Source organism: Cynoglossus semilaevis, chromosome 13 (assembly GCF_000523025.1).
Source record: "Cynoglossus semilaevis isolate Cse_v1.0 chromosome 13, Cse_v1.0, whole genome shotgun sequence".
NCBI lineage: Eukaryota > Metazoa > Chordata > Actinopteri > Pleuronectiformes > Cynoglossidae > Cynoglossus > Cynoglossus semilaevis.
In genome coordinates, this window is record NC_024319.1 from 10,965,982 (window position 1) to 10,989,742 (window position 23,761).

General features: G+C 39.1%; 2 protein-coding genes across 2 annotated transcripts; both read left to right on the forward strand.

The window, feature by feature from the left end:
• The first annotated feature begins 6 nt into the window (after positions 1-6).
• LOC103388562 (solute carrier family 45 member 4-like) lies at positions 7-7,759 on the forward strand. The gene is made up of 12 exons (XM_008323608.2): positions 7-610; positions 1,843-2,031; positions 2,104-2,283; positions 2,582-3,213; positions 3,411-3,530; positions 3,611-3,859; positions 3,949-4,068; positions 4,409-4,508; positions 4,633-4,713; positions 4,806-4,936; positions 5,070-5,138; positions 5,436-7,759. The coding sequence occupies exons 1-12, from the start codon at positions 376-378 to the stop codon at positions 5,748-5,750; spliced, it is 2,421 nt and encodes an 806-aa protein (XP_008321830.1). The 5' UTR covers positions 7-375; the 3' UTR covers positions 5,751-7,759.
• Positions 7,760-8,880: 1,121 nt separating this feature from the next.
• On the forward strand, positions 8,881-23,699 carry LOC103388564 (DENN domain-containing protein 3-like). The gene is made up of 28 exons (XM_025061745.1): positions 8,881-9,296; positions 11,017-11,194; positions 11,603-11,792; positions 11,958-12,047; positions 12,147-12,262; positions 12,346-12,470; positions 12,913-13,024; positions 13,148-13,267; positions 13,368-13,466; positions 13,986-14,105; positions 14,214-14,329; positions 14,597-14,752; positions 14,850-14,946; positions 15,032-15,135; positions 15,228-15,406; positions 15,527-15,686; positions 15,947-16,142; positions 16,256-16,424; positions 17,341-17,600; positions 17,878-18,048; positions 18,320-18,449; positions 18,891-18,998; positions 20,036-20,175; positions 20,281-20,441; positions 20,599-20,735; positions 20,968-21,086; positions 21,536-21,673; positions 22,384-23,699. The coding sequence occupies exons 2-28, from the start codon at positions 11,111-11,113 to the stop codon at positions 22,600-22,602; spliced, it is 3,816 nt and encodes a 1,271-aa protein (XP_024917513.1). The 5' UTR covers positions 8,881-9,296; positions 11,017-11,110; the 3' UTR covers positions 22,603-23,699.
• The last annotated feature ends 62 nt before the right edge of the window (positions 23,700-23,761 follow it).

A 23,761-nucleotide genomic window follows, 5' to 3' on the forward strand; every position in this document is an offset into this window, starting at 1 on the left:
TCTCTAAGACAAGTATCACCTCCCCTCGCCCTTAGCTCCTCCCCTTCCATCTTGCTTCTTCCTGAATTTTTTGTTTGTGCAGCTACAGTGAGGAACACCACCCCTCTCAAACACCGGTCTCACAGCACCATTGAGAGCCTAAGGATGTAATAAAAATATATCCGTTTTTTTTAGGTGCATTACTTTTTTATAATGCCTGTTCGCTGCTTACTTCTCAGTACAGCTACAACTGGATTGTGTTGAAGAACGCCAAAAAAAAGATGACTTCTTGTATCTAATTTTATACTATTGTGCTCTCCACTTACTGTGCAACAGTATAATAGTGGAAGTACCTGATATAGAGATATATTTAGCAAAATCTATAATTATACTCTAATGGGTGGAGAAGCAAAGGAAAGGAAAGGCTGGGGTCTCCTGCAGATGAGAAAACCCATGGAGGACCCAGAACAGAGCGGCAGTGAGAAGGAGCTGGGGGATGAGGATGAGGAGGAGGGCAAAACTGAACGGATCCCTCTGCAGCGCTGGGTCATGCACGGTGCTGTGATGTTTGGACGTGAATTCTGCTATGCCATGGAAACTGCTCTCGTGACTCCTGTGCTTCTTCAGATAGGTAAGGTGACCAAACGAGGAAATCCATTTCAGTTTGTCCAGCCCTGGGTTTTGTTCTTGATCCCCACTGTCATTAATGTTGAACATCCAGACATCAGTCATCATGGTATAACAGTGATGTGCAGTTTGACTGGATCCTCAGACACTTAATTTACCCTGACTTCTAAGGCTGCGCTGCTCTTGTTATGTAACCTTTGTGCCCAGCAGTAACTACAGTATTTGGGCGAGGTCAGGTTTGAGTAGTTGCCACTATAGCAAAAAAGAAACAAAGGCCATTTCCCCCGGGGAGGTAAAACAAAACTGTCCTGCACAGCACATTTCATGTTAACTTTTCCCCCATTAGTTCATTACAGTTTTCTTTATCCCAGATTTAAGATTACAGCAGTGAGTTAGTCATTTCTTCAGGGCATGATTGTTTACGAACAGGTTTGGTGTTTGTGTAAGGACTCCTCTGAAAACACATTTGATCTAAGTGCAGTATTTCTATTTGGCAGAGAGTTAAAACATTAGCCTGGTTTTTATGAACCTGACAACTGCAGTCAACGGAGTTAACACTCAGTAAAAATGTCAGTCAATCTGTAACGTGTAATTTTTTTTATCAAGCAGTTCAAAGTGAACTGATGTTAAACCATATTCATAAAGCGGTGAGATGTGAAAATACGCATTCACGTCTGCTTTGAAGCTGCATTCTTCATCTACTAAATTCACAGATTAGTGCAAACTCACAGTACAATTACAGCTGTGGTATTCAACATTTTAACACTGTAAGGCCTGAAAAAAGGCAGAAACTTATAAATGTTTGTAACTTAGATGTTTATGAAACAAAACATTTTAAACTTTCTCTCAACAATGTTCTTTTTAGAAATAAAAAAATTGCCAAACATTTTGAAAACATACAACACTTGCTACAAATTGTTTTATAAGGTTAGGTGTTTTGGCTCCTTGTTATCTTATTATATATTTATATTATCTGTTCCCTTGCTATCTGCTCTGCTGCTGTAGGCTGTGTATACCACTTTTGACCTTACTTGTGAGTCAGCAGTTATTTCACAACTTCCTTGGCAGGTTGAAGCATAATTCTCTCTTCATCTGTCTTAACAAGTCCCTGTATCAGTTCTTTACGTTCCTGCCAGCCTCATCGAAAGAAATAATTTAAAAAGAACCAGGTGATAATTTTGCTTTTTATGAACTTTTAACTTACTTTGCATCTTTGAATGTGGTTTTCTTCTACAGGTCTTCCTGAACAATACTACAGTTTAACCTGGTTCCTCAGCCCAGTTCTCGGTCTCCTCTTCACACCCGTGATCGGTTCTGCCAGTGACAGGTGCACTCTGAGCTGGGGCCGCAGGCGACCATTCATCTTGGCCCTTTGCGTGGGTGTGCTCCTGGGAGTGGCCCTGTTTTTGAATGGCTCACTAATAGGTATGTTCAGGAAAGGACCAACACTCATACCATCAGAGTTCAGACTAATCTGGTTTTTTTATGTTCTTCTAGGCCTTTCCATTGGCGATCGCCCGAACAACCAGCCAATCGGCATTATCCTCACTGTACTTGGTGTGGTGTTGCTTGACTTTTCTGCAGATGCTTCTGAAGGACCAATCAGATCTTATCTCCTCGATGTCGCCGACACGGAAGAGCAAGATATGGCCTTAAATATTCATGCATTTTCTGCTGGTAAGATATATTCACATGAGCTCACATGAGAACACAGGAATTGTCTCGTGTCCTTTGTGTTTTGATTAGTGATGGCTGATACAAGGGTTTTTTTTTCACAAGTTGATACGTAATGGATACATTGTGTGTGTGTTGTTTTTTACCCAATAAACCTGACAAATACTAGACCTTTAACAACTTTAATATGTATTTTTCATAATACATTAGTCATAACAATTTAGACTATGTGACTTAAGTAGTTTAATTGCTACCATTAAGGAACAAAAATGATGTATCTGTAATACTCTCCAACTTGTAGGACTTGGTGGAGCAGTGGGCTACATGCTGGGGGGTTTGGACTGGAAGGGCACAGCTCTGGGCCAGGCGTTTAAGTCACAGGAACAGGTTCTCTTCCTGTTCGCAGGCATCATCTTCATAATCTCTGTCACGCTGCACATGTTCAGTATTCCTGAGAAACCCTTTACTCCACTGTATAAGCTGAGAGACACGACAAACAAGGAGAGTGGCAGCCAGGTGTCTCTAAAGCCTGACGGCCCAACGCTGCCATTCCTTGATGTGATTGTGGAGGAGGATTCTTCTGCTCAAGTTCCATTCCAGGATGGCAATGAATTGGATCCAGTGATAATGGAAATGGATTTCTTTGCTGTCGACAGAATGCGTAGTAAAAGTGACTCGGTCTTAGCCATGCCAGATGCTACTATTGTGCTGGACTCAGACCTCCACCCGGATGCAAACCGTTTCCTCCCAGAGCCAAATCACTTTCTACCAAAGTCACATGGAGAGGCTGACGATGTTTTTAAGCCATCAGACCAAAACACTGGATCATATTCCTCACCCTGGGGAGAACAGAACCCTACCAATGTGATCGCTTTGGAGCCGTCAGATCCAGCAGTGAGCGCCCCTGCCTCAGAGGCCTCCAATCAGAAACAGGTAAGAACATCATTCACAGACTCCATTGGTCTTGTTTTTTAATCATCATTTTTATCATTTTATTTTGTCATTTTGACTTTTATAGTCTCTCTGAAAAAGTTGTCACCAAGTATCTTGTGATTTTTTTTTTTTGAGGAAACATTGATGTTACACAATATTTTCACTCCAGTTCTTGTGTTGTCTCTCATCACTTGTAGGTCAAAGCTGCCCCCGACCACAGTAATGCAGTGAAAAGCCACCCTTCCACCAGGCCTGGGAATCGCCCTTTGACCAGTTCGTCTTCATCGCGGCCATACAGACACACCTTCTACAGACAGGTGTAGTTGTATTAATGACAGAAGTAGCTGAAGTTCAAATGTAGAGATAAAAGCTAAGTTTTTGAATTTTGTCTCCTCAGCCTTCATTCACATTCTCATACTATGGACGAGTGGGATCACAGCGTCATCGACTGCGACGGACAACACCTTTGAGTCCTCAGCCAATCACCACCTCTCGCAGTCTGAATGACCTGAGTGAGCTCAAGCCCGGTACAGACAGGCGAGAGTTTCACCTGTCGACCAGCAGTGTGTCGTCTGTGAGCTCGGTCAGTGACGAAGGGCCGGACAAGGGCACGACGATCAGACTGCTTTGGTTGTCTATGTTAAAGGTAAAGTACAAAAAAAATGTGTTAATTAATTAATTAACTAACTTTCATACAAAGGTCATAACCTCATGTCTTTTTTCTGACCTGTGTAGATGCCAACACAGCTGTGGAGACTGTGTGTGTGTCACCTTCTCACATGGTTCTCCTACATAGCGGAGGCTGTGTTCTTTACTGACTTCATGGGCCAAGTCATTTACCAAGGAAACCCCATGGTATGCACACTCAAAGATTCTCTTGTCATTTCAGAAATATTGTCCCGTGAAATATCTAAACTTGACTTTCAATAGTAAACAGACTTCCAATATATTCTATCCTTAATTGCATGTTGTTTGTTCTATAAATAAGTAAATTTTGAAGTGTTAAAAAGGTAAGGTAAACATTGCAAAAATGGTTAATCTTGATAATCTATTTAATAGAGGATCCATTAAATAGACAGATGTAATCTACAATGACAGAGGTAAATTAGAAAAGAGCCAAAATGCAGTCAAACGTGTCATGATTATTTGTAGAATATTATTTTTTTATTTATTTTTTATTTTTTTATCTCTCCAGGCTCCAGCTAACGCCACAGAGCTCCATAGTTATCACAGAGGAGTTCAGATGGGCTGCTGGGGGCTGGTGGTTTACGCTGCGACTTCTGCTGTCTGCTCAGGTACAACCACAAATGAACGCTGACAATTATTATCAGAAAAGATTATTCAGAAAACCTATTTTTGCAACTGAATCTTCATCCTTTTTAAATTTCCCATCAACTAATTGTTCTTCTCCACCCTCAGCTGTCCTGCAGAAATACCTGGATAATTTTGACCTGAGCATTAGAGTCATCTACATTGTGGGAACTCTGGGGTTCTCTATAGGTCAGTGAAAAATGAACACAAATCACCAGAACCTTCATTTATAAAATCATGCACGCTAAGTTATATTCAATTACATTTTTCTTCTTTTTTAGGAACTGCAATCATGGCAATTTTCCCTAATGTTTATGTTGCCATGGTGATGATAAGTACCATGGGCATCATCTCCATGAGCATCTCCTATTGTCCTTATGCCCTACTAGGACAGTACCATGAAATAAAAGAGGTGTGTTTAGCCATGTCCACTGGGATGTTTTGCAAAAAAGGGTTGAGAATATAATTGTTAATCACAGCCTAATAAAACTCGATCGTTAATGTTCTTCTTACAACAGTCTTCTCTCCTCTCATTACTTTCTCAGTACATCCATCACAGTCCAGAAAACAGTCGGAGAGGCTTTGGTATCGACTGTGCCATCCTTACCTGTCAGGTGAGTAACATTTACTCTAACACCATGGTTCTCAAACTATGGTACATGTACTGCTGGTGGTACTTGGGCAACCTAACCAATATGCAAAAACACAGATTACTACTAATAAATTATTTGTACAAGGAAGCTGAGGAGCAAAAATAATGAAACACAGAAAAAAGAAAATAAATAACTTGACATTGACAAGTAGTGAGAAAAAGCATAGCTTGTTAACACCCACTGCTTCTGTGATAGGTGTAAGCCAGTGTGTTTTCTGTGGTTAGCCTTCTCCATATTTTGTATTTTGTATTCTTCCAGGTCTACATCAGCCAGATTTTGGTTGCATCTGCCCTCGGATCTGTGGTGGACGCCGTCGGCAGCGTGCGTGTCATTCCTATTGTGGCCTCGGGAGGCTCCTTCCTTGGCTTCCTCACTGCCTGTTTTCTGGTCATTTACCCTGACCAGGAGCAAAGCAACTCACAAAAGGAACAAGATTTGCAGGTGGTGTCTGCCAAATGTGTCCAAAATGGAGAAAAGAGTAATGGAGAAAGGACCACAGAACAAAATCTGGCTCTGCTGCACCACACAGAGAAAGATGGTTTGAGAAAAACAGAAAATCACTCTGTTGCCTAAGTTTGTGCATGGATAAAAATGTTGACAAAAAGGAAGCAACTTTTGTAGCTATTTACACAGAATGGAGAGTTTTTTTCCTTATTAAGCTGAAAGTTTAAGAGTTTTTTTTTTTTTTGCAAATTGTATATTCTTATGCATCTGATGATCTGTGCTTCCCTGAAGGAAAAAAAGATAGGGGGAAAACAAGAGCGGCACAAAAACGCTACATGATAAATGAGTTCAGTTCTGGGCTGCTGTGTTTGCCCTGTTGATAACTACCTCATCCTTAATACAAAGAAAGGTGTGGATTTCTTTGTCTTATTGTAGACACAGACTACTGGACTTTTTATTTTTATCCTGATGTTTAATTTCTGATTCTGACTGGTGCCATTGACCTTCCAGGGTAACTTTTAAACAATGGCCTTATTAAGCTATTGGTATTTATCATTCACACTTGGACTGGGTCTTAACTTTATAATATTTTTAAATGGACAGTGGCCTCTACTGGCCTATAGTGGTTTATATTTCCACATTTTTCCCCCTCTAAATCTAATTTGATTTGTGAAAATGTCAGTGTTGTGTTGGCAAATGTTTGTCACAGATCAATCTGTAACTATCACACTGAGTTGAACATGACTCCCACACCAAATGGGTGCCAGTGTTAATTACAACACATATAAATCCAGTTATTACTGATTACTTTTTACTGATCGCTTTCATTTCTATTTTTCCTAAGACCTGTTAATTATACTTATATACATACATACTGTATATGTATGCCATATGTCACACCAACACTGCACTTTAAAGCTGCAGAGGAAAGTTTATTTTAACCCAACCTGTTACACTAAGACTATAAGGTCATATTTATTTTACTGGCTTTTTTCCTACAAAAAAAAATATTTTGTCATTACAAATTTCCTGCAGCCCCACATATATTTTTTCTAGAATTAGTTTTTGATCGTGTGTTTTATACTGTGTTGCAAATACAGAGAAGCCAGATTAGTGTGAGGATAATTAGTTGAGAACATATTTTTATCAGTAATTTAGAATTCCAGGTGACCCCACATGGGGCCACAACCCCATTGTTAAAAGACACTGTTGTTTTCTTTTATAGATGAAAACATATTTCCTCTGTTGAATGAAAAACAGTCTTCAGCCTAATCATAACAGCCATGTCACTGGTAAAAGAATCTGACCTTATTTATTTCCGCACTTTGTACAGGATGTCTTACTTTACATACTGTTGTGCCTTTGTGATCATCTGTGACATTCTGTGATACAGAGCTTCCATTCTACTGTGTCAATCACTGACACGTTTCTCAACCCTAATAACTTACAGGCACATATACAGTCATAACACAACAGTCCAGAATCTCAAACTTTAAAGTTCCTCTTATGAAAAAAAACAAAGTTTGGTTTTATTTGCATTACCCTAAATGACTGATATTTGACTAAGTTAATGCTGACTGATTGAACAGGTTGTTGTTCAAATGTGGGAGTTTACACTCACCCACCTGCTGTGCAATGATGCAATATACTGTTAAGAAGTCTTATTTCCAATGATGCTGACACGCCTCCTGTTTCCTTCAGATGCTGGACTTTATTTTAAAACATTAGAGCAAAAGTCAGTTCTGGCAAATGTTAGTAAGAACTACCAGAAATTGACAGTTGCCAGTATGACAGTTCTTTTCTACTGGTAAGGCTCTCAACCATCTGTGAACATTTAAAATGTCTTACTTTTTTCTGAGAAAAGTGTTGCAGTACTGGTATTTAATGAATATTTTTTTATTTAGAAATTCCATCCCCGTACATATCACTTTTTCATCTCAGAGATTTTGTCCTTTGAAAACATTTTTATTGTGAAGCTGCAGAAAAAGACATGTATCTTTGAGTTCTCTTCTAGGTTTTGTTTGAGTTGCATTTTTTTTCTCACAGATGCGCTCTGTTTAAGGCTTGTGATAATCTGTCACTGATTTTGACTTGTATTTCTGTACCAGATTTTTTTAAAGACTGGATTTACACAACAATTGGTGTCTTTATTTATGTCCCTGTAAACTGGGCGATACATTTTGTGTGTGTGCTTATTTTTCTGGATAGTGCTAGTCTACAACTGACATAATCAGGTGCAGTTAGTATCTTTATAAATCTACTCAACCACTTAGAGAATATTGTTCCAATAAAAAAATACGTTACCGGAAGGCACTGACGGTACCACATAGGAACGTACAATGATCTGTCCCTAACAAAAAGAAAATGCAGGGCAACATCAGTCCTCGTATGTCCGTTACCAGATGGAGGTAGTGAGTCAACAGAAGTACAGATGTATGTCTTTAATTCGTTTTTTGTTTTGTTTTGTTTTTTGCCATCTGCTTCTAGAAGTTCAAACATAAACTCGTTAAGCTGATCAGTGAAGGAGGTAAACACATTGTCGTTCGACTGAGATTCCTAGCGAAGTTCCGCCTGACTTGACTAAAAAGTCCGATTTGACTAGCTCTGAATCCTGCCTTCACTGCCTCTTCGTCATAAATGTACTGGTATCTCTGAACGATTTCGACATTTGTGTACTGATTCGGTAGGTATTTTCTTGTTCTTCATTGCTTTCCGGTCGCACGTGAATTAAACCCAACACCGCCCCCACAATTTCCCGTAGTACTGCTCCGTTCCATGGTCTGGGATCTGCAAGCTCTCAGAAAACGTACTGAATTAGACATATAAGATGCAGAGACCGGGCCAATTCGTCCGTATACGTACTTTCCAATGTTATTATAAATACAGTTCAGCACACGCATCCATTGTCGTGTTATAGGATTCTCTAGGAAGATAACGTAACTTTTGATTTTAAACGTAAATAATGTAAAGTTCATTAAACCAAAAGGGGTTTTGTGAATTTTTACTTCACGTGAAATTGACTTTCTTCTCTTGATGAAAAATGGTGCGTTCAACAGGTGTCATTTAATGTACATGAATATCAGGTCCGCATTACGTTATTATAAACATTTTTAAAAAATCAAAACTACCTGAAAAGTAGAAGCATTAGACTATAAACAGGAATATATAAATAGTAAAAATAATTTACATATATTATTTTTACACGCGAAACTGCCGTTTGGGAAATTTATTTTTTGCTGTTTGGGAAGTATAGTTGACCGCTGGACGTTGCTCAACCCACAGTGCTCCTATAATTCAAACATTTTCGGAATTAAAATCTTTATCTCATAATTCGCAAATACTTCAAAGTAAAACAAAATACCTAAAATTATAGTCAAAATATTTAATAGGTGTTGTTTTAAATGTCGTTTTATTTTAGCTAATGAAATGGTCTATGTTTTTTATGAATACAACGTTAAGCTTCAATATTATACAATGCTCTCTCTGTCTCTGTCACACACACACACACGCACACACAAACAGGAAACAGGCGGTCAGCTTCATAAACATGGGAACTTGGGTGATCTGCCGTCAGTCAGTGCTGGATCAGGCTGCTGTGAGATCAGCTCATCCTCGGGCTCAAGTCATGAATCTGAAGGTTGGATAATCAGGAGCCGCATCAAAACCTGAGCAGAGGTCAGTGACATGCATTTATTGATGAGAGATTAATCGATTTGTGCGATTCCAAGGCACGTTTGAGGTGCAGAGACAGACACAGAGAGATCACATGTTAACCTGCAATAAAACCACTTTATACTTAGGTCAGTGAAAACCAACGACATTCATTCCAAGTTTGCAGTGATTTTTGTGTCTCATTATATTGTGTCTTCTACACATTTATTTTTGTGTTTTTGTTGTTAAAATAAAGGCAGAAATCATCACCGGGTCACTGTTGATACAAATCCTGGATTTTTTTTTTTTTTACTTTTAACCTTTTTTTTTTTACCGTGAGCTCAAAAGACAAAGTATTGGTTATTTAATTATCTTCCTTAAAAATAATGATTTTTTTTTTATTTTAGTTTGTGCTTGTGTTTCAGTTGTCAGTATGTAAGAAATTCAAGACACCTTTTAATCACTTGTCCTGTCCTCAGTATAATAATTTATAAAACATTAAAGTTACCCATTTTAAGGAATAATATCAGAAATGAGATTACTCTGTGACAGAATCTATACTTTGTTTACAAGAAGTGAAAGTTATTATCTATAGACATCTACTATATAAATATCTATATCTATAGACCGCTTATATTGGATCAACATGAAACTCAACCAGCAGCTGATTTAACAGTTGTCTTCTTCTTCTGCTTCTTATTATTATTATTATTATTATTATTATTATGATTATTCATTATTAGTTAGTTATTTGGGATTCTTAATCCTGTAAGTATGAACTTTTGACATATACACATAAGTGATGTAACAAAATATTTTGTTCTTTTAAACCAGCAATAATGGAATAATAATAGATTTGTCAGAGATCATATGATTTCTGTTTATCGAATGATGATGTTGTTTACTGTATGTTCCTAAAGTTATGCTGAATTTTAATGCTGCTATGTTATTATTTGATGTGGTCATGTGATCATCGTCACACTGTTTTATTTCCTAGTCAATCATTTTAACAATTTTTAATGATAATATATAATTTACAAAACAAAACTCCACAACAACAAGAGCTCAGAAATGAAGAATGACGTATGTCGTTTTAGCAGGTTGGTTATGTGACTTTATCATTCATCCTCACAGCTCATTTTCAAATACACTAGGTTCCTCTTTGTTGTTTGTGCGCCTGTGTCTGTCCAGTGTACAAACATGAGCTTAATTTTCCAAGAGGAAACTCGAAGCAATAGGGAAATGTGAATAAATATGTTTCCTTCTTCGGTGGATCTGTGAAGGAAAATAAAGAATATATATATTAAAGAATGAGGGAAAAATCCTATAAATGAAGCTTAACTGATTCAGTTGATTTCCTATGCTGTCATATTAATTTCTCAGAACAATTAATCGGTGCCTGTGATTGATATCACAGTGCGTTAGATACAGTACACATGTTGTATTACAATAGTAGGACTTGCAAAGTTCCCCAAACTTTTCTCGGCCTTCAGTTTCTGTGTCATATCCAAGTATTCCTTGTTTTGGCTACTTTTCTTTTGTAGAATAGTCTTTGTAGTCTTTAAGGGCATCTAGGAAGTAAACAGCTGAAAAACTTTATTTGGACAGAATCTTTCACGCATAAAGGCATAGACGCCAGAAATTTAGAAGATAAATCTCATGACTACAGAGCGTTATTCCTCCGTCCCTCTCTGGTTCGCTTTGTTACTAAGTTCCTCTAACTCAATGTTCTGCCCTGCTGCAGTGCAGTGCACGCTGTGACCCTGATCCAGGAGGTTGGAGGATTCCTTCCACTGAGAATTCTTCTGGTCCTGAAAGTTCCTGTTCTGAGCTCAGCCATGGCAGACCATCTTGTTCCCACTTTGCTGGAAGTCTGCGTGGTTGTGGGACCATCTATGGACAAACTCAGGGACGTCTACCAGGTGTTGATTTTTAAATAATGTGGATCAGAAAAGTGGTACATTATATATATATATATATTATATATATATATATATACTAATTATATACATACATACATATATATGCATATATATATATATATTACCCAGTGACGTCAATGTTTTCGTCTGTAGTAGAGAAACAGATAATGAATAGTGTCAGTGCAAAATGCACAGTGCGTAAAGCAGGTTATGCAAATGACTGGAAGGATGTAAAAAAAGTATTAGTTCACTCTGCCAAAACTATCAGTTTAGTTACATGTTTACCGTTACATAGATGTTGCTAAAATCCACGTAAACTGTGATGCTGAGGTGTGAGGCAGTGTTTTACTGTACACTTGTCACAGCTCTAATATTTAATCCTTTTTTTAACTCTTTTCTAACACTCAGATACTAAACAGTAACGGAGCACCAGAGCAAGTCCTGCTGGAGCCAGAGGTACTGCACGTGCTGGCGCCCCCTTTTGTCAGCAGATCACAAAATGAGAGCGTTGTGGTCAGTTCGCATGGAAAGAGACGGCGCTCCTTTCTGAGGAAGAAGAGGGAACCGCCTCCTTCAGCTGCTGTGACACTGCACCAAGGTGGCGTAACTGCTCGAAAATCTACAAGTAGCAAAAAATATACCTGCTAATGTTTACAGAATAAATGCTCGAAAATTAAATGAACAGAAGTTTTTATTGCCTGGCCAGTTTTACCCAGGTACATTTGTAAGTTTGGATACAATGTGTGTCATGCTACATTTGCAGGTGGAGGTGCAGATGGAAGAGGAAGCAATGAAGATGTCAGTGTTCCTAAAGACATTGATCTCATGGCTTTACCTCAGCTCTGCTTCCCAGGTATAAGTTCAGTCTATGTTTATAGTTTATTACATTATTTTTGTTAGCACTACTTGTTGTAGTTTTAGCCTGTTGACATAAGTTTTACTGTTTCACCAGATGGACTTCGTGTGACCAATGAACACAGAGAAGAACAGTTTCACTTCCTGGTTTTCACCGATGTCTTTGGTAACAAGACCCACGGCGTAGTAATGCAGTGTTACCAACCAGTACTGGTAATACTGTCTTTTTGGTACTTACAAATTGAATTAAAAAAACTGGCTTAGCTTACTAAAAGGTAACCCCTCATTGTTCACAGGAAGTGGGGCAACTCTTTAGCAATGGACTTGGTTCTGCGAAGTTCCCCAAACTTTTCTCGGCCTTCAGTTTCTGTGTCATATCCAAGTATCCGTACTTCACTGCCCTCAAAGACTGTCTGTCCTGGTGAGAGACTCTTCTTCTGCTGCTTGGTACTCAGGGCCACGTACAGCGACTACAGATCTTGGTCATAATCACACTCACACCAGTGGTCAGTTTAGAGTGACGATTAATTTAGAGTACCCTGAGAACAATCAGGAGAACATTCAGTTTCTTCACAGGGAGGCAAAGCCACTAACCACTCTTCCACGTTGTGACCATGTGTACTTTGAATATGTTTCTGTGATGTCACAAACAAGGTCTGCAATTAGCAGAGACTCAAAATAAATTTCAACTGAAACATTCTAACCTAAGAATCCTGGTGATGAGGAAATTTTAATGCAAACTAAGAAAAAAAAGAAAGTCCTAACTATGTTGGTATAAAAAGTTGCCAAAAATTATTGTATTAAAAATTATGTTCTGTCCCTGATTAATTTCAGCAGTTAATAATTCTGTGTCTGTTTGTCAGTCTTTTAATCCAGCTGAGAAACTGTCGCTCATCAGAGATAGAAGAGAGAGTGAAGGAGTTTGCTGCCAAACTTTCACTTGTTCCAATTCCTCCTCCAGGACAACTGCACCTGGTCTGTGTCTGTCTGTCTGTCTGGTTATTATGTGTGGTGTCGTGAATGAACTGGGATCACATTGTTTTACATTGTTTTGTTTCCTTTATCTGCGGCGATTCTGTAACCCTGTCCATTTCCCAGATGTTCACTCTGCGTCCTCTGACCATCGTGTTACCGTCCAGAGAAGACAAAGATCAGCCTGCCATAGATTTGGACCTTCACCTGCCGTTCCTTTGCTTCAGGCCACAGCAGCTCCTACAGGTTTGATTAAAAACCTGAGTGTATTTGTTACAGAGCAGCAGCGACTGGGACTCACTTCGACCCTAATGTCTGTGTTTGTCCTCGTCTATCTCCTCTGTAGGTGTTGTCTTGTCTCCTGCAGGAACAGAGAGTGGTGTTATTTTCTGCTGACTGGGCCAGACTCACACTGGTGGCAGAGAGTTTGCTGCTGTACCTGCAGGTTAGTTCAATGGCGACTAATTGTTCTATTTTTTAATTCATTCATGGCTTTAGCTTCACAATCTGATTGGTTTACACACATGTAATTTGTAACTGTAATTTGACCCCTGGTGGAACAACCACCAGAAATCCACTGATGCCTCCTCTTGCACTTAAAAAAGTGCTCCTCTATTACACACTTTATGACTTTTTACGTACAAAGGAAAATGCAGAAAAAGAATACGGTCCTAACTCATGACTCGGAATTTCTTTCTTATGTGAGGTTGCTCGGAAGAATATTCTAGACCATATTTATCCTTGTTTTGGATTATGGCAATACAATTAAGCATGCATTTACATAATATTTATGTTTATAAGAGAACTAAAAGTGTCAAATGTCTTTCCATGGGTATATTTAGAACAGGTAAAAAAAAGTGGGATTAATTTGAGATTAATCAAGATTCAGTGATTTTAACGGTTTGACAGCTATTGTTTTTACCCATGACTCTGCTGGTAAATACTTTTCTACATTTTCCTGCAGCCTCTGTCATGGCAGCAGCCCTATGTCCCTGTCCTGGCCAGAGGGATGCTGGACTTCCTCATGGCTCCAACTGCTTTCCTCATGGGCTGCCATGTTAGTCATTTTGAAGAGGTTGCAGCTGTGAGTGCAAATTTTTTATATCCAATTCTCCACTGTTTGGCGATAGAGCCGTGCTTAATGTAATGTTACTTTTTAACTTTTACCCCATGCTAACTTTCGTTACTCCAGGAGACCGATGATCTCATCCTAATCAACATCGACAGCGGAGCCGTCTCCACCTCCTGTTCTGATACAGTTGACCTTCCACAGATTCCTGCAGCTGCAGCAGACTGCTTCACACAGAGGTAGTCGTTAACATTCAGGTCAAGATATATCATATTTGGAACTGTAGATTTTTTTTTTTAAATTAATCACGCTCAACTGTGATTAATGATTGTGATTAATTGAAAAAATAATCTGACAAAAAATCTCTCTGGGTTTTGCTGGAACTGAAATGCAGTTATCAGCAGTGAATGTGTTTCAAACCTCTTTGTTTGTGACTAATTCCAACGATGGAACTTTTCTTTAATAGGAAATGAAGTACGCTCTTTACCGTCTCTGTGTGTTTTCAGGTGGCAGTCCCTGCAGATACACTTTGACCTGAACCAGTGCCACCGCGCCAGCTGCCATGACATCAACGAGCGGCGGGCACAGAGGAGAGCATGGCAACACAACCTCAACCACGACATCCAGAGGATCACGCTGGAACTGATAGTCAACATATTTAGGTTCTGTGTGTACTGTCTGGAAACTCGGGTGCAATCTGTCGCCTCCTCCCTGAGTCACCCGCCTTATTTAAACACATACATGTTTGCATTCACACAGGGACGTCAGCTGCCATCTCAATTATGAACATCGTGTGTTCAACAGTGAGGAGTTCCTGAAAACCAGAGAACCAGCAGACCAACTGTTCTACAAGAAGGTCCATACTTCATCACAGCATTTTCCCTCATAAAGTGAATCAGGACCAGCATTAATCTCACATATCACACATGGAAACGTTGCAGGTGCTGGAGACACACATTTTCCACTCCTTCCTTAAAGACCGCCTCAACAGGAAAATGGACAATTACACACGTATGGAGATCAGCACTCGTTCAGAGATGCAGAGGTATGATGTCACATCCTACTCTCTGTCCGTGAGAATACATTATTATCCAATGAACTTGATGTCAATTTTCTTTTTTTTTTCCTTCGTTGTAGACTAAAGGCTACGGTCGAAGTTACCCGCAGGCCCACCATGCAGGAGATACAAGCCCGGAGAAGAAGTTCAATCACAGAGACTGGGCCCAACAAAAGACTGGGCATGAGCCTTCCTAACCTCAGGGATGAACAGATGAACATCGCCTTCTATAGAAATGGGATTATCATGTCGGACACTGGTACAGCTGGAGCCAATGATGCAGCTCTTCTGTTTATCATCTTATCCTCTAACTAACATTCTCCACTCTCTCTCTCTCTCTCCCTCTCTTTCTCTCTTTTTTTTCCTTTTGGACCTGCAGCAGTGAGGACTCCTCCGAAGCATGTAAAGGTGTTTAAGCTCCCAGACTTCCCAGCATCTCTGTCCTTCCATTCTGTCCAAAGTTATTACAGTGAGCTAATCCAGCACCTTGGAAAGGCCATCTTCTCAGTCCAGAATGAGAACTCAACCATGCTTGCCAGGTACACCGCTGCAAGGCAGTGACCATGTTCTCAAGGTGTCCAGACATTGAAACTGCTGCTGACGCCATTTACTGAAGCAGATTAAAATGTTCAGAATCTTCCCATAAGGCAGGATTAATCTCAAATTAATTACAAATCTACATAGTGAGTCCAGTGTCAAATTTGAGGGGCTGTGTATGTTAACAGTGGTATTCAAAGTACTTAACTTATTATTTGTGTTAATATTGGCAGGCTAACTTCCTTTTTTTTTCACTCTATAGGTTTTACTACTTGCGGGGTTTCATCAATAGCCTGTGTCTACGGCGGCTGGACGCTCTGAGTGATTTCCAGAACCTGTACAAAACGGACACTGCCATCTTTCCCACCCACCTGGTCACATGGCTGGTGGACTCTCTGCAACGAGATGAGAGGCACCAAGCCGACAGGAGACCTGAACTGAAGAGGCTGATCCTCAAGGTCACTCTGATTCCACCTTTACCACAGAGGTTCTAATTAAAAATGTGTCTAATTCTAATGACTAAAATATGTGACCAGTGACATATATGGTTGTTCCTCTGGTTCTAATGCAGGTAAAGACAGAAAATGAGAAATCATCAGTGCAGCCTGACGACCACGTCAAAAAGTTTGAACTCCCACGAAATCCCCTCCCTCTGGCCGAGTTCGTCCGTTGCGTCCAGGAGTGTGGAATTGTGAAGGATGTGGCAACGATACACAGACTCTTTGGTGCTTTTACTGATGGTGAGTGGCACAGTGGATGTTTCAAATCAACGATCGTACATTATCAATCGAGATCATCAAGTGACGGCCCATGGGCCAAATCCAGCCCACAGAACTGTCTAATCTGGCCCATAACTGGATTCCAAAATAAATATCAAAATAATAATGTAAGACAAAAAGGTGTAAATATATTAATATAATATACATCAACATTAAAATAATACTAATAAAATATAATAAATATATAATAAAAATATTTTTAATATTATTATTAAAATGTCTGTAAAAGTCCATACAAAGGATAAATAAAAACCTACATTAATAAATGTATATAAATATATATATATAAATGTTTATATATATAATATATTATATATACTATATATTTGATTTTATTGAGATCTTAACAAAAAACAATAATAAACAAATTAATTTAAATCGTGTGACACATGTTTCCTGCCCCATAAATCAAACTAAAACTATTACATGTGAAAACTCTTTAGATACTGCACATATGAAAACGTTTACTTCAGTTAAATAGAAAAGCCTCAGTTTAGAACAGACTCCGAACAAACGAGGAATGTCATGTGACCTTGTGCGTTTTAATTAATTTAAACAAAAATTTTCAAGCTAATAAATATAAAAATCCACTCACCCCACGTGACAGGAGCTTCTTCAGGCTGTTGGTGTGTTGTGTAAAACTCCAACTTTCCCCTGTGTTTGTTGTGTTTTTTTTTTTAATCTGCTGTGAAAAGGAATCATGCACTGACACGGCAAAGAACAAAAGTGTTACACTACTGAGTTGCTGTGATTACTCTGATGTATGTGATACGGTGTAAACAATTGGACATAGTTCATGTCCCGTGCATGTTCAGCACATGTCCATGTCCTCATTGTCTTTTGTACTGTGCATGTGCATCATCTGTGTAAACTTTAGGTCAGTCAAAGCAGCTGGACCCTGAACTCTTCAGGCTCTTCTACACATTCTGGAAGGAGACGGAGGCCGAAGCGCAGGATGTCAACCTGCCCACCCAGGTGGTCGACCACCTCGACAACAGTGAGTGCGTCTACAAGTTGTCCTCCTGCGTCAAGACTTCCCATGGCGTTGGGAAAATCGCAATGACACAGAAGCGCTTGTTCCTGCTCACTGAGGGTCAGCCAGGCTACCTGGAAATCACAAAGTTCAGAGACATACAGGTTTCTAACACTTCCATTTCAAATATACGAAAGACTAACCTTTTTATCTTCCAAAGATCAAGTCTTTGCCAAATCTTCTTTCAAGTGTCTGATAACATCACATTCATAACTTTGCCTGTTTTGTGTTTAATTCAAAGAATTCAAATTCTTCTTTAGCGTCCTAGCTAAAATAAACTAAATTAAACATTTTAAATTGATTGATGACGGAGATCACAGCCGTCTGATTTTTTTTTTATGTTCAACCTTTTATACCAACAGCTAAACATTTTTTTTGCAGGAAGTAAAGATTGCTTCGGCTCCGTTTCTTCTTGTTCGTATTCCGTCCCTCCGTATCCAGACCTCCAGCCGGCCTGAGGTGTTTGAGGCAAACCTGAAGGCAGAGACTGAACTCTGGAACCTCTTGGTCAAAGAGATGTGGGCTGGACGCAGGATGGCTGACCAACACAAAGTAAGTTCTAGAATATGTTTTGTGAACTAACTCATGACCTCTTCTATAAAAATGATTCTATTTTAAAAAATCCTCACTAATTAACGTTCTATTGATTTTGTAAGGACCCAAAAATGTTATAATTTTTGACTGCGTGTTCACAGGATAAGGATCTTAATCGTTCATGTTAGTATTGTTGTGTGCAGAAGGAAATATCTGAATAGCTTCTGCTCTTTTTTCTCTTCTCAGCTGAATTTTCAATGTCTTTAACATTAAACTCATTTCTCTCGAGGACCCTCAGTACATGACTCAGGCTCTGACCAATGCTCTGCTGATGGATGCTGTCGTGGGTTGTCTACAAACCCAGAGGGCCATCACTGCTGCCTCAAAGCTGGCGTACTTTGATAAAATTAAACACGAAGGTGAGGATCCTACTCTAATGTTGTGGGTTTTTTTAATGATCCCACAAAATACCAGCAGTTGCTGGAATCTTTAAAAATTAAACAAAAAACTTATATCTGTATTTTCATATTTTTTGGTAGTTTTTAAAGCAAAAAACAGGTCTTTTTTGACCTTGGAGCAAGTTTTCTTAATCTTTTTGAATCCATCTAATAGAGGCTCTACTCTCACCTTTTACTAGATTAATTCTTGAGCCAGACTCAGGAAGCATTTTGATGTGAAATATTTGTGGTGACAGTGACTTCCCTTAGGCAAACCAGGCTCGTATCATTACAAATGTGATTGTTTCAAGGAACCACAAGAATATGAATAAAAGTAACATAATGTGTCTACTTTAAGTGATCACTGTTTGTCCTTCTCAAATCAAGTCATTTTTCATTTATTGTCTTCGTGATGTCACCAAGTGCCCATGATGGTGCCAAAAACAACATCAGAGACCCTCAAACACAAGATCAACCCCTCACTGGACCTGGCTGAGCCTCAGACTGTTCACGTGCTGCTGTACACACCTGGTAGTGTCTTCTTCTTTTCATTTTGATATAAAGTACCCTGTAGTTACCCTTACATCTGAGATGTATTGATTGTGAGTTTGAATCAATGATCACATATTAAAACCTTCATCTCATCATATTCCTCACATCCGCTGAATTCACAGTATCAATCCTGCACCACGTCCAAAGGCACAAGACACGCGCTGTCTACTGACATCGGTCGACGTAATCATTTCTATTCCTGTGTAAAGACAGAAATAACAAATGAGGGACGAAATAAGACCAAAACGCACCAGGTGTATTGGTCTTATTTCGTCCCTTATTTCTATTTTTAGGTTGTAGTTTTCGTCACACTTTGCTACAGAGAAAAACTTCACACTAAATCTGATTAGCTTTGAGAATTGTTTAATGGCTGGACGTATGAATAGCTGCTCTGTTACAAGACTCCTTTGTTTTTGCTGTGACCGAAAGCATCAACATGATCAATGACAATGATCCCAAGTACAATGGCAAACAAGGTTGATGAGGTTAAACAAGGTTGGTTGAACTACTGAAGCTAAAGTCAGGACAGCATTATACTGGACTGACTCAACAGCCTTTAAAATGTCCATATATTTATGTTTTGGTATTCATGTCTTTGAGAACACTGGGTAAATGAAAACAAAGCACTGGGTCATGTACTCCTGACCTCTAGTTTGACCCCTGAGCATGTCCTCCCATTGGATGAATTTTATGTTTCACACTTTTTTCTTTTTTCTTGTAGAATGTATTATTATAGAGTTTAACACATTGGACTTTTTTGTTTTTGCTTTAGGGCTGTTGTTGATCAATCATTTATTTTAGCTTTATTTTCTTCATTTTTTTTATTAGTTGAACTGTGATTACTAATTGTACTTTAGTTGTATTTAAAATATGATTTCTCTAATCTTTAGCTACAGTTGCTTTATTTAAAAATATATATTCTGATTTTTTTTTTCTTTTTTTTTTACGGTATGCAGTTGTTGCTCTTCTCCTGTCAGCCGTTCTCTCACACTCGCTTTGTCTCTCTGTGTCTTCAGGTCAGTTGACCTGTGACCACTCGGAGAGCGTGAAGAACCCCAAGTTGTGGGTGGCCCTCAGTGGAGGCAGGGTGGTTGTTTTCGATGCAGCGAGCTGGTCCATGCTGCAGGACTGCATCCAGGTCGGAGAGCTGCAGCTGGTGAGAGCAGACGACTTTAACTTCACTGCTGGATGAGAAGTCTCCTCTACACAGAAGTTCTTGATGTGAATGAGATAAAAGTGCACATGTCACGTGTTATTGCAGAACTGCATGCTGGGATTGGTCCAGGAGCAGGTTTGGATTGGATCCCAGGACTCTGTGATTTATATCATTGACACCCACAGTATGTCCTGCAACAAACAACTGACTGAGCACAGACACGAAGTGACTGGTCTGACAGTAGATGCCAAAGATCAACTCAATAGGTAAATACAACTATACACCTATATAGACTGTAATACAGGTAAAAAAACAACAACACAGCTTTATTTCAAATTTCTTAAAAAATGTTTTAAAAGTCTTTCAGGCTTTATTTGGTGGATTTGTCTGTTTGCATTTATTTATTTTTTTCCTCATTCCCAGTCAGCAGTTATTTTCCTGTAGCAGTGATGGGACCATTCTGCAGTGGGACTCAGCCAGCCTCAAAGTGAAGCGACAGTTCCATCTAAGCTGTGACCGTCTGTCGTCCATACAGATCCATGAAGGAACACTGTGGTGCTGTGAGTAAACTGTTGTCTGAAAACCTCTCTCCCTTCTAGACCATATTTTTCTAAATGTTCCTACGACAAAAACCCTTTTTAAGTGTGTGACGAATGCATCACCGGAAAATGATAAAAAAGTTGTTTGTGGGTCACACTGTGCTCTCTTTTATTCCGTCAGGGTCAGGTTGACTGTAGGGAGAGTACATGTGAGAATTTGAAATTCAATGTGGGTTTTTTTTTTTGCTGGCAGGTTGTGGCGACAGCATCGTCGAGCTGAAAAAGAGTGGCACGCCACAGCGAAGGATGACACTTCCTGAGGACCTGCGCAGCATTCCCAGTCGATTCTGCAGCTTCATTGTCATCCCTGAGGTAACATGTTAATCCTAATCCACCCTGATTGATGGTCATGCAGCTACCATCGCTTCAGTGAGGTTGACCAAGTACGATCACAAATCATGGATCTGTGCAGAGAGGCTATAAATACATGTAAAAACAACACGGCATATAAATAAATAATTGAATAAAAATCACAACATTATAACATACTTTTACACTCAAAGGGACAGTATTATTATCTCTTTTCCTATTATTATATTAATTATAACAATTATATTAAATATATGGGTGTCAATTATCACATCCACACATATTATCTAAGCTATATTTAGGGCTGCAAAACAAACAACAACATATTTACAAAATTCAGATTAGTCTTAATTAATTGTCATTATAAATGATTAATCTGGAGATGCATAGATATATATAGATGCAGATAGATATAAATATGACATGACAATTACTTTGTGCATTCATTGCAGCAAGGTCAGCTGTGGACTGGCTGTGCAGAGTCAGGTGAACTGTGTCTTTGGAACATCACTGATCACAGAACTCCGTACAAAAGAATTCCTCTGCCCGGCACTTCAGGAGTCACCTGTATGATTCGTGTAAAGGACCAGGTGAGTTAAAAATATCATTTTTAATATTTTTAATAATTCTTAATTTGCACCCGAAAAGCTCCAACTTGAGCGCAACACAGAGCAGAAATGTTCTGATGATTAGATGAGCTGTTGAACATAGTACGAAACGAATGTGTTTTTTTTTCATCACTGCACTGCTGCAGCCAAGTCTAATTACGTGAGGTTCTAAGGCATTAGCACACAATAAACCTGCAATACTTTGATGTCACCATTGTTTAAAATTATTTACATTTATTTTATCTTTCACTTCTGCCCACCTTGGCTCTTCCCCCACTCCCCTCAGATCTGGGTGGGATGTCGCGGCGGGTGCCCGATTGGGGGGGGGTGCGGCAGGCGGGGGGGAAGGCAGGGGCGGGGGGGCCAACCTGAGAAACACACCGTGCAGGTGAGTTAAAAATATCATTTTTAATATTTTTAATAATTCTTAATTTGCACCCGAAAAGCTCCAACTTGAGCGCAACACAGAGCAGAAATGTTCTGATGATTAGATGAGCTGTTGAACATAGTACGAAACGAATGTGTTTTTTTTTCATCACTGCACTGCTGCAGCCAAGTCTAATTACGTGAGGTTCTAAGGCATTAGCACACAATAAACCTGCAATACTTTGATGTCACCATTGTTTAAAATTATTTACATTTATTTTATCTTTCACTTCTGCCCACCTTGGCTCTTCCCCCCCTCCCCTCAGATCTGGGGGGGATGTCGCGGCGGGTGCACGATTGGGGGTGTGTGCGACAGTCGTGTGAGAAGTCAGGTGCTGGTGGTCAACCCTGAGAACCACACCGTGGCCAAGGAACTGCAGGCTCATTCAGACATCATTCAGACACTCTGCTCAGCAGAGGATCGTTATGTCCTGAGCGGCTCCGCACGCCGTGATGGGAAGATCGCCATCTGGAAGGTGGAGTAAAGAACAGACACTGGGAATAAAGAAGGAGAAATAAAAGAAAACTTGTGTGATGTGAAAACAGAAATAACACTCAATGTTGTTTGCTCTGAAAGATGGTAAATGTATAATAGAAGACTATAATGGGTTCACCATCAGTGAATACAATGAAGTTTTGTCTCTGACAGTTGTCCTGGAAGACAAAATGGAGATTCTTTTTTGAATTGAGAAACAAACTAAACAAACACATGAAATGTGTAAAAAAATCAAATTTTGCTCTGAAACTTGTGTATGACAAAAACACAGTGTATTTATGTTTATCAGATATTAAGACATTATTAATGTTTCAGTAACCTGACATCGGCATTTATCGAATGCTCTGTTTAGTACTTGGAATTTGCACTTATGCAGTTACTTTGATGGTATTTAACACACTTGACTCAGCAGCTGTAAACAACATAATAATAAAGTCTTTGTCTTCATTTGAATCCTCCATTGCATTTAACCCTTTTGACATTTTGGACAAACGAGATCTGAAATCAGTGCTTAAAAATTTGAGAACTGTTCATTATTTACTGTCTGTTTTTCCAGTTTCCAGTTGTTCATTTCTGTGGTTTCTGCAGCAGAACATCTGCCTGCATCTAGATATATTACTAGGAAATTCATTTGGGGTTTCAAATTTTGGTGTTCTGCAAGAATCACATGAGATGTATAAATCAGAGAGGGATGTTTTTACAGTGTTTTATTTCAACTATACATTCACAGAAGTGGGGTCAAAGCTTTTTTCATCTGCTTCAGTTCAGCTATAAATCATAGCTTTATCAACACAGGGCAGAGTATGGCTCCATGTCAGGTAAACCACACATTTTCCGATAAGTCCTTCTGTATTCATAATTTTCTTCTTGTCGTCATAAACATAAATTACACCTTTAAACTTTTGCAGTGGGGTTTTATTTTCTACTTAGAAATGTTTAAAATTGCCACTAAATATGTTTATTCCCAATTTTACACAATCTTTAATGTATATCATAATTCTAACTTAAACCAATAATTCCTTTAAAACTCAGATCCCGATAATAGCTGAAAAAAAGCTGTGAAACGAGATACTGTATTTTATCCTAGAGTTAACGCTGAACTTCTAGAGAAGCAACGTGAGTGCCATCCCCTCCAGCAGATGGTGGTA

What these genes read in the sequence shown, in the direction of transcription:
- LOC103388562 (XM_008323608.2), top strand. Translation starts at nt 376, where the DNA reads ATGGGTGGAGAAGCAAAGGAAAGGAAAGGCTGGGGTCTCCTGCAGATG. An exon ending in TTTGAATGGCTCACTAATAG is followed by an intron (nt 2,032 to 2,103) that starts GTATGTTCAGGA and finishes ATGTTCTTCTAG; the next exon opens with GCCTTTCCATTGGCGATCGC. An exon ending in AGTACCATGAAATAAAAGAG is followed by an intron (nt 4,937 to 5,069) that starts GTGTGTTTAGCC and finishes TTACTTTCTCAG; the next exon opens with TACATCCATCACAGTCCAGA.
- LOC103388564 (XM_025061745.1), top strand. Translation starts at nt 11,111, where the DNA reads ATGGCAGACCATCTTGTTCCCACTTTGCTGGAAGTCTGCGTGGTTGTG. An exon ending in CTCAAAGACTGTCTGTCCTG is followed by an intron (nt 12,471 to 12,912) that starts GTGAGAGACTCT and finishes TCTGTTTGTCAG; the next exon opens with TCTTTTAATCCAGCTGAGAA. An exon ending in ATTTTGAAGAGGTTGCAGCT is followed by an intron (nt 14,106 to 14,213) that starts GTGAGTGCAAAT and finishes TCGTTACTCCAG; the next exon opens with GAGACCGATGATCTCATCCT.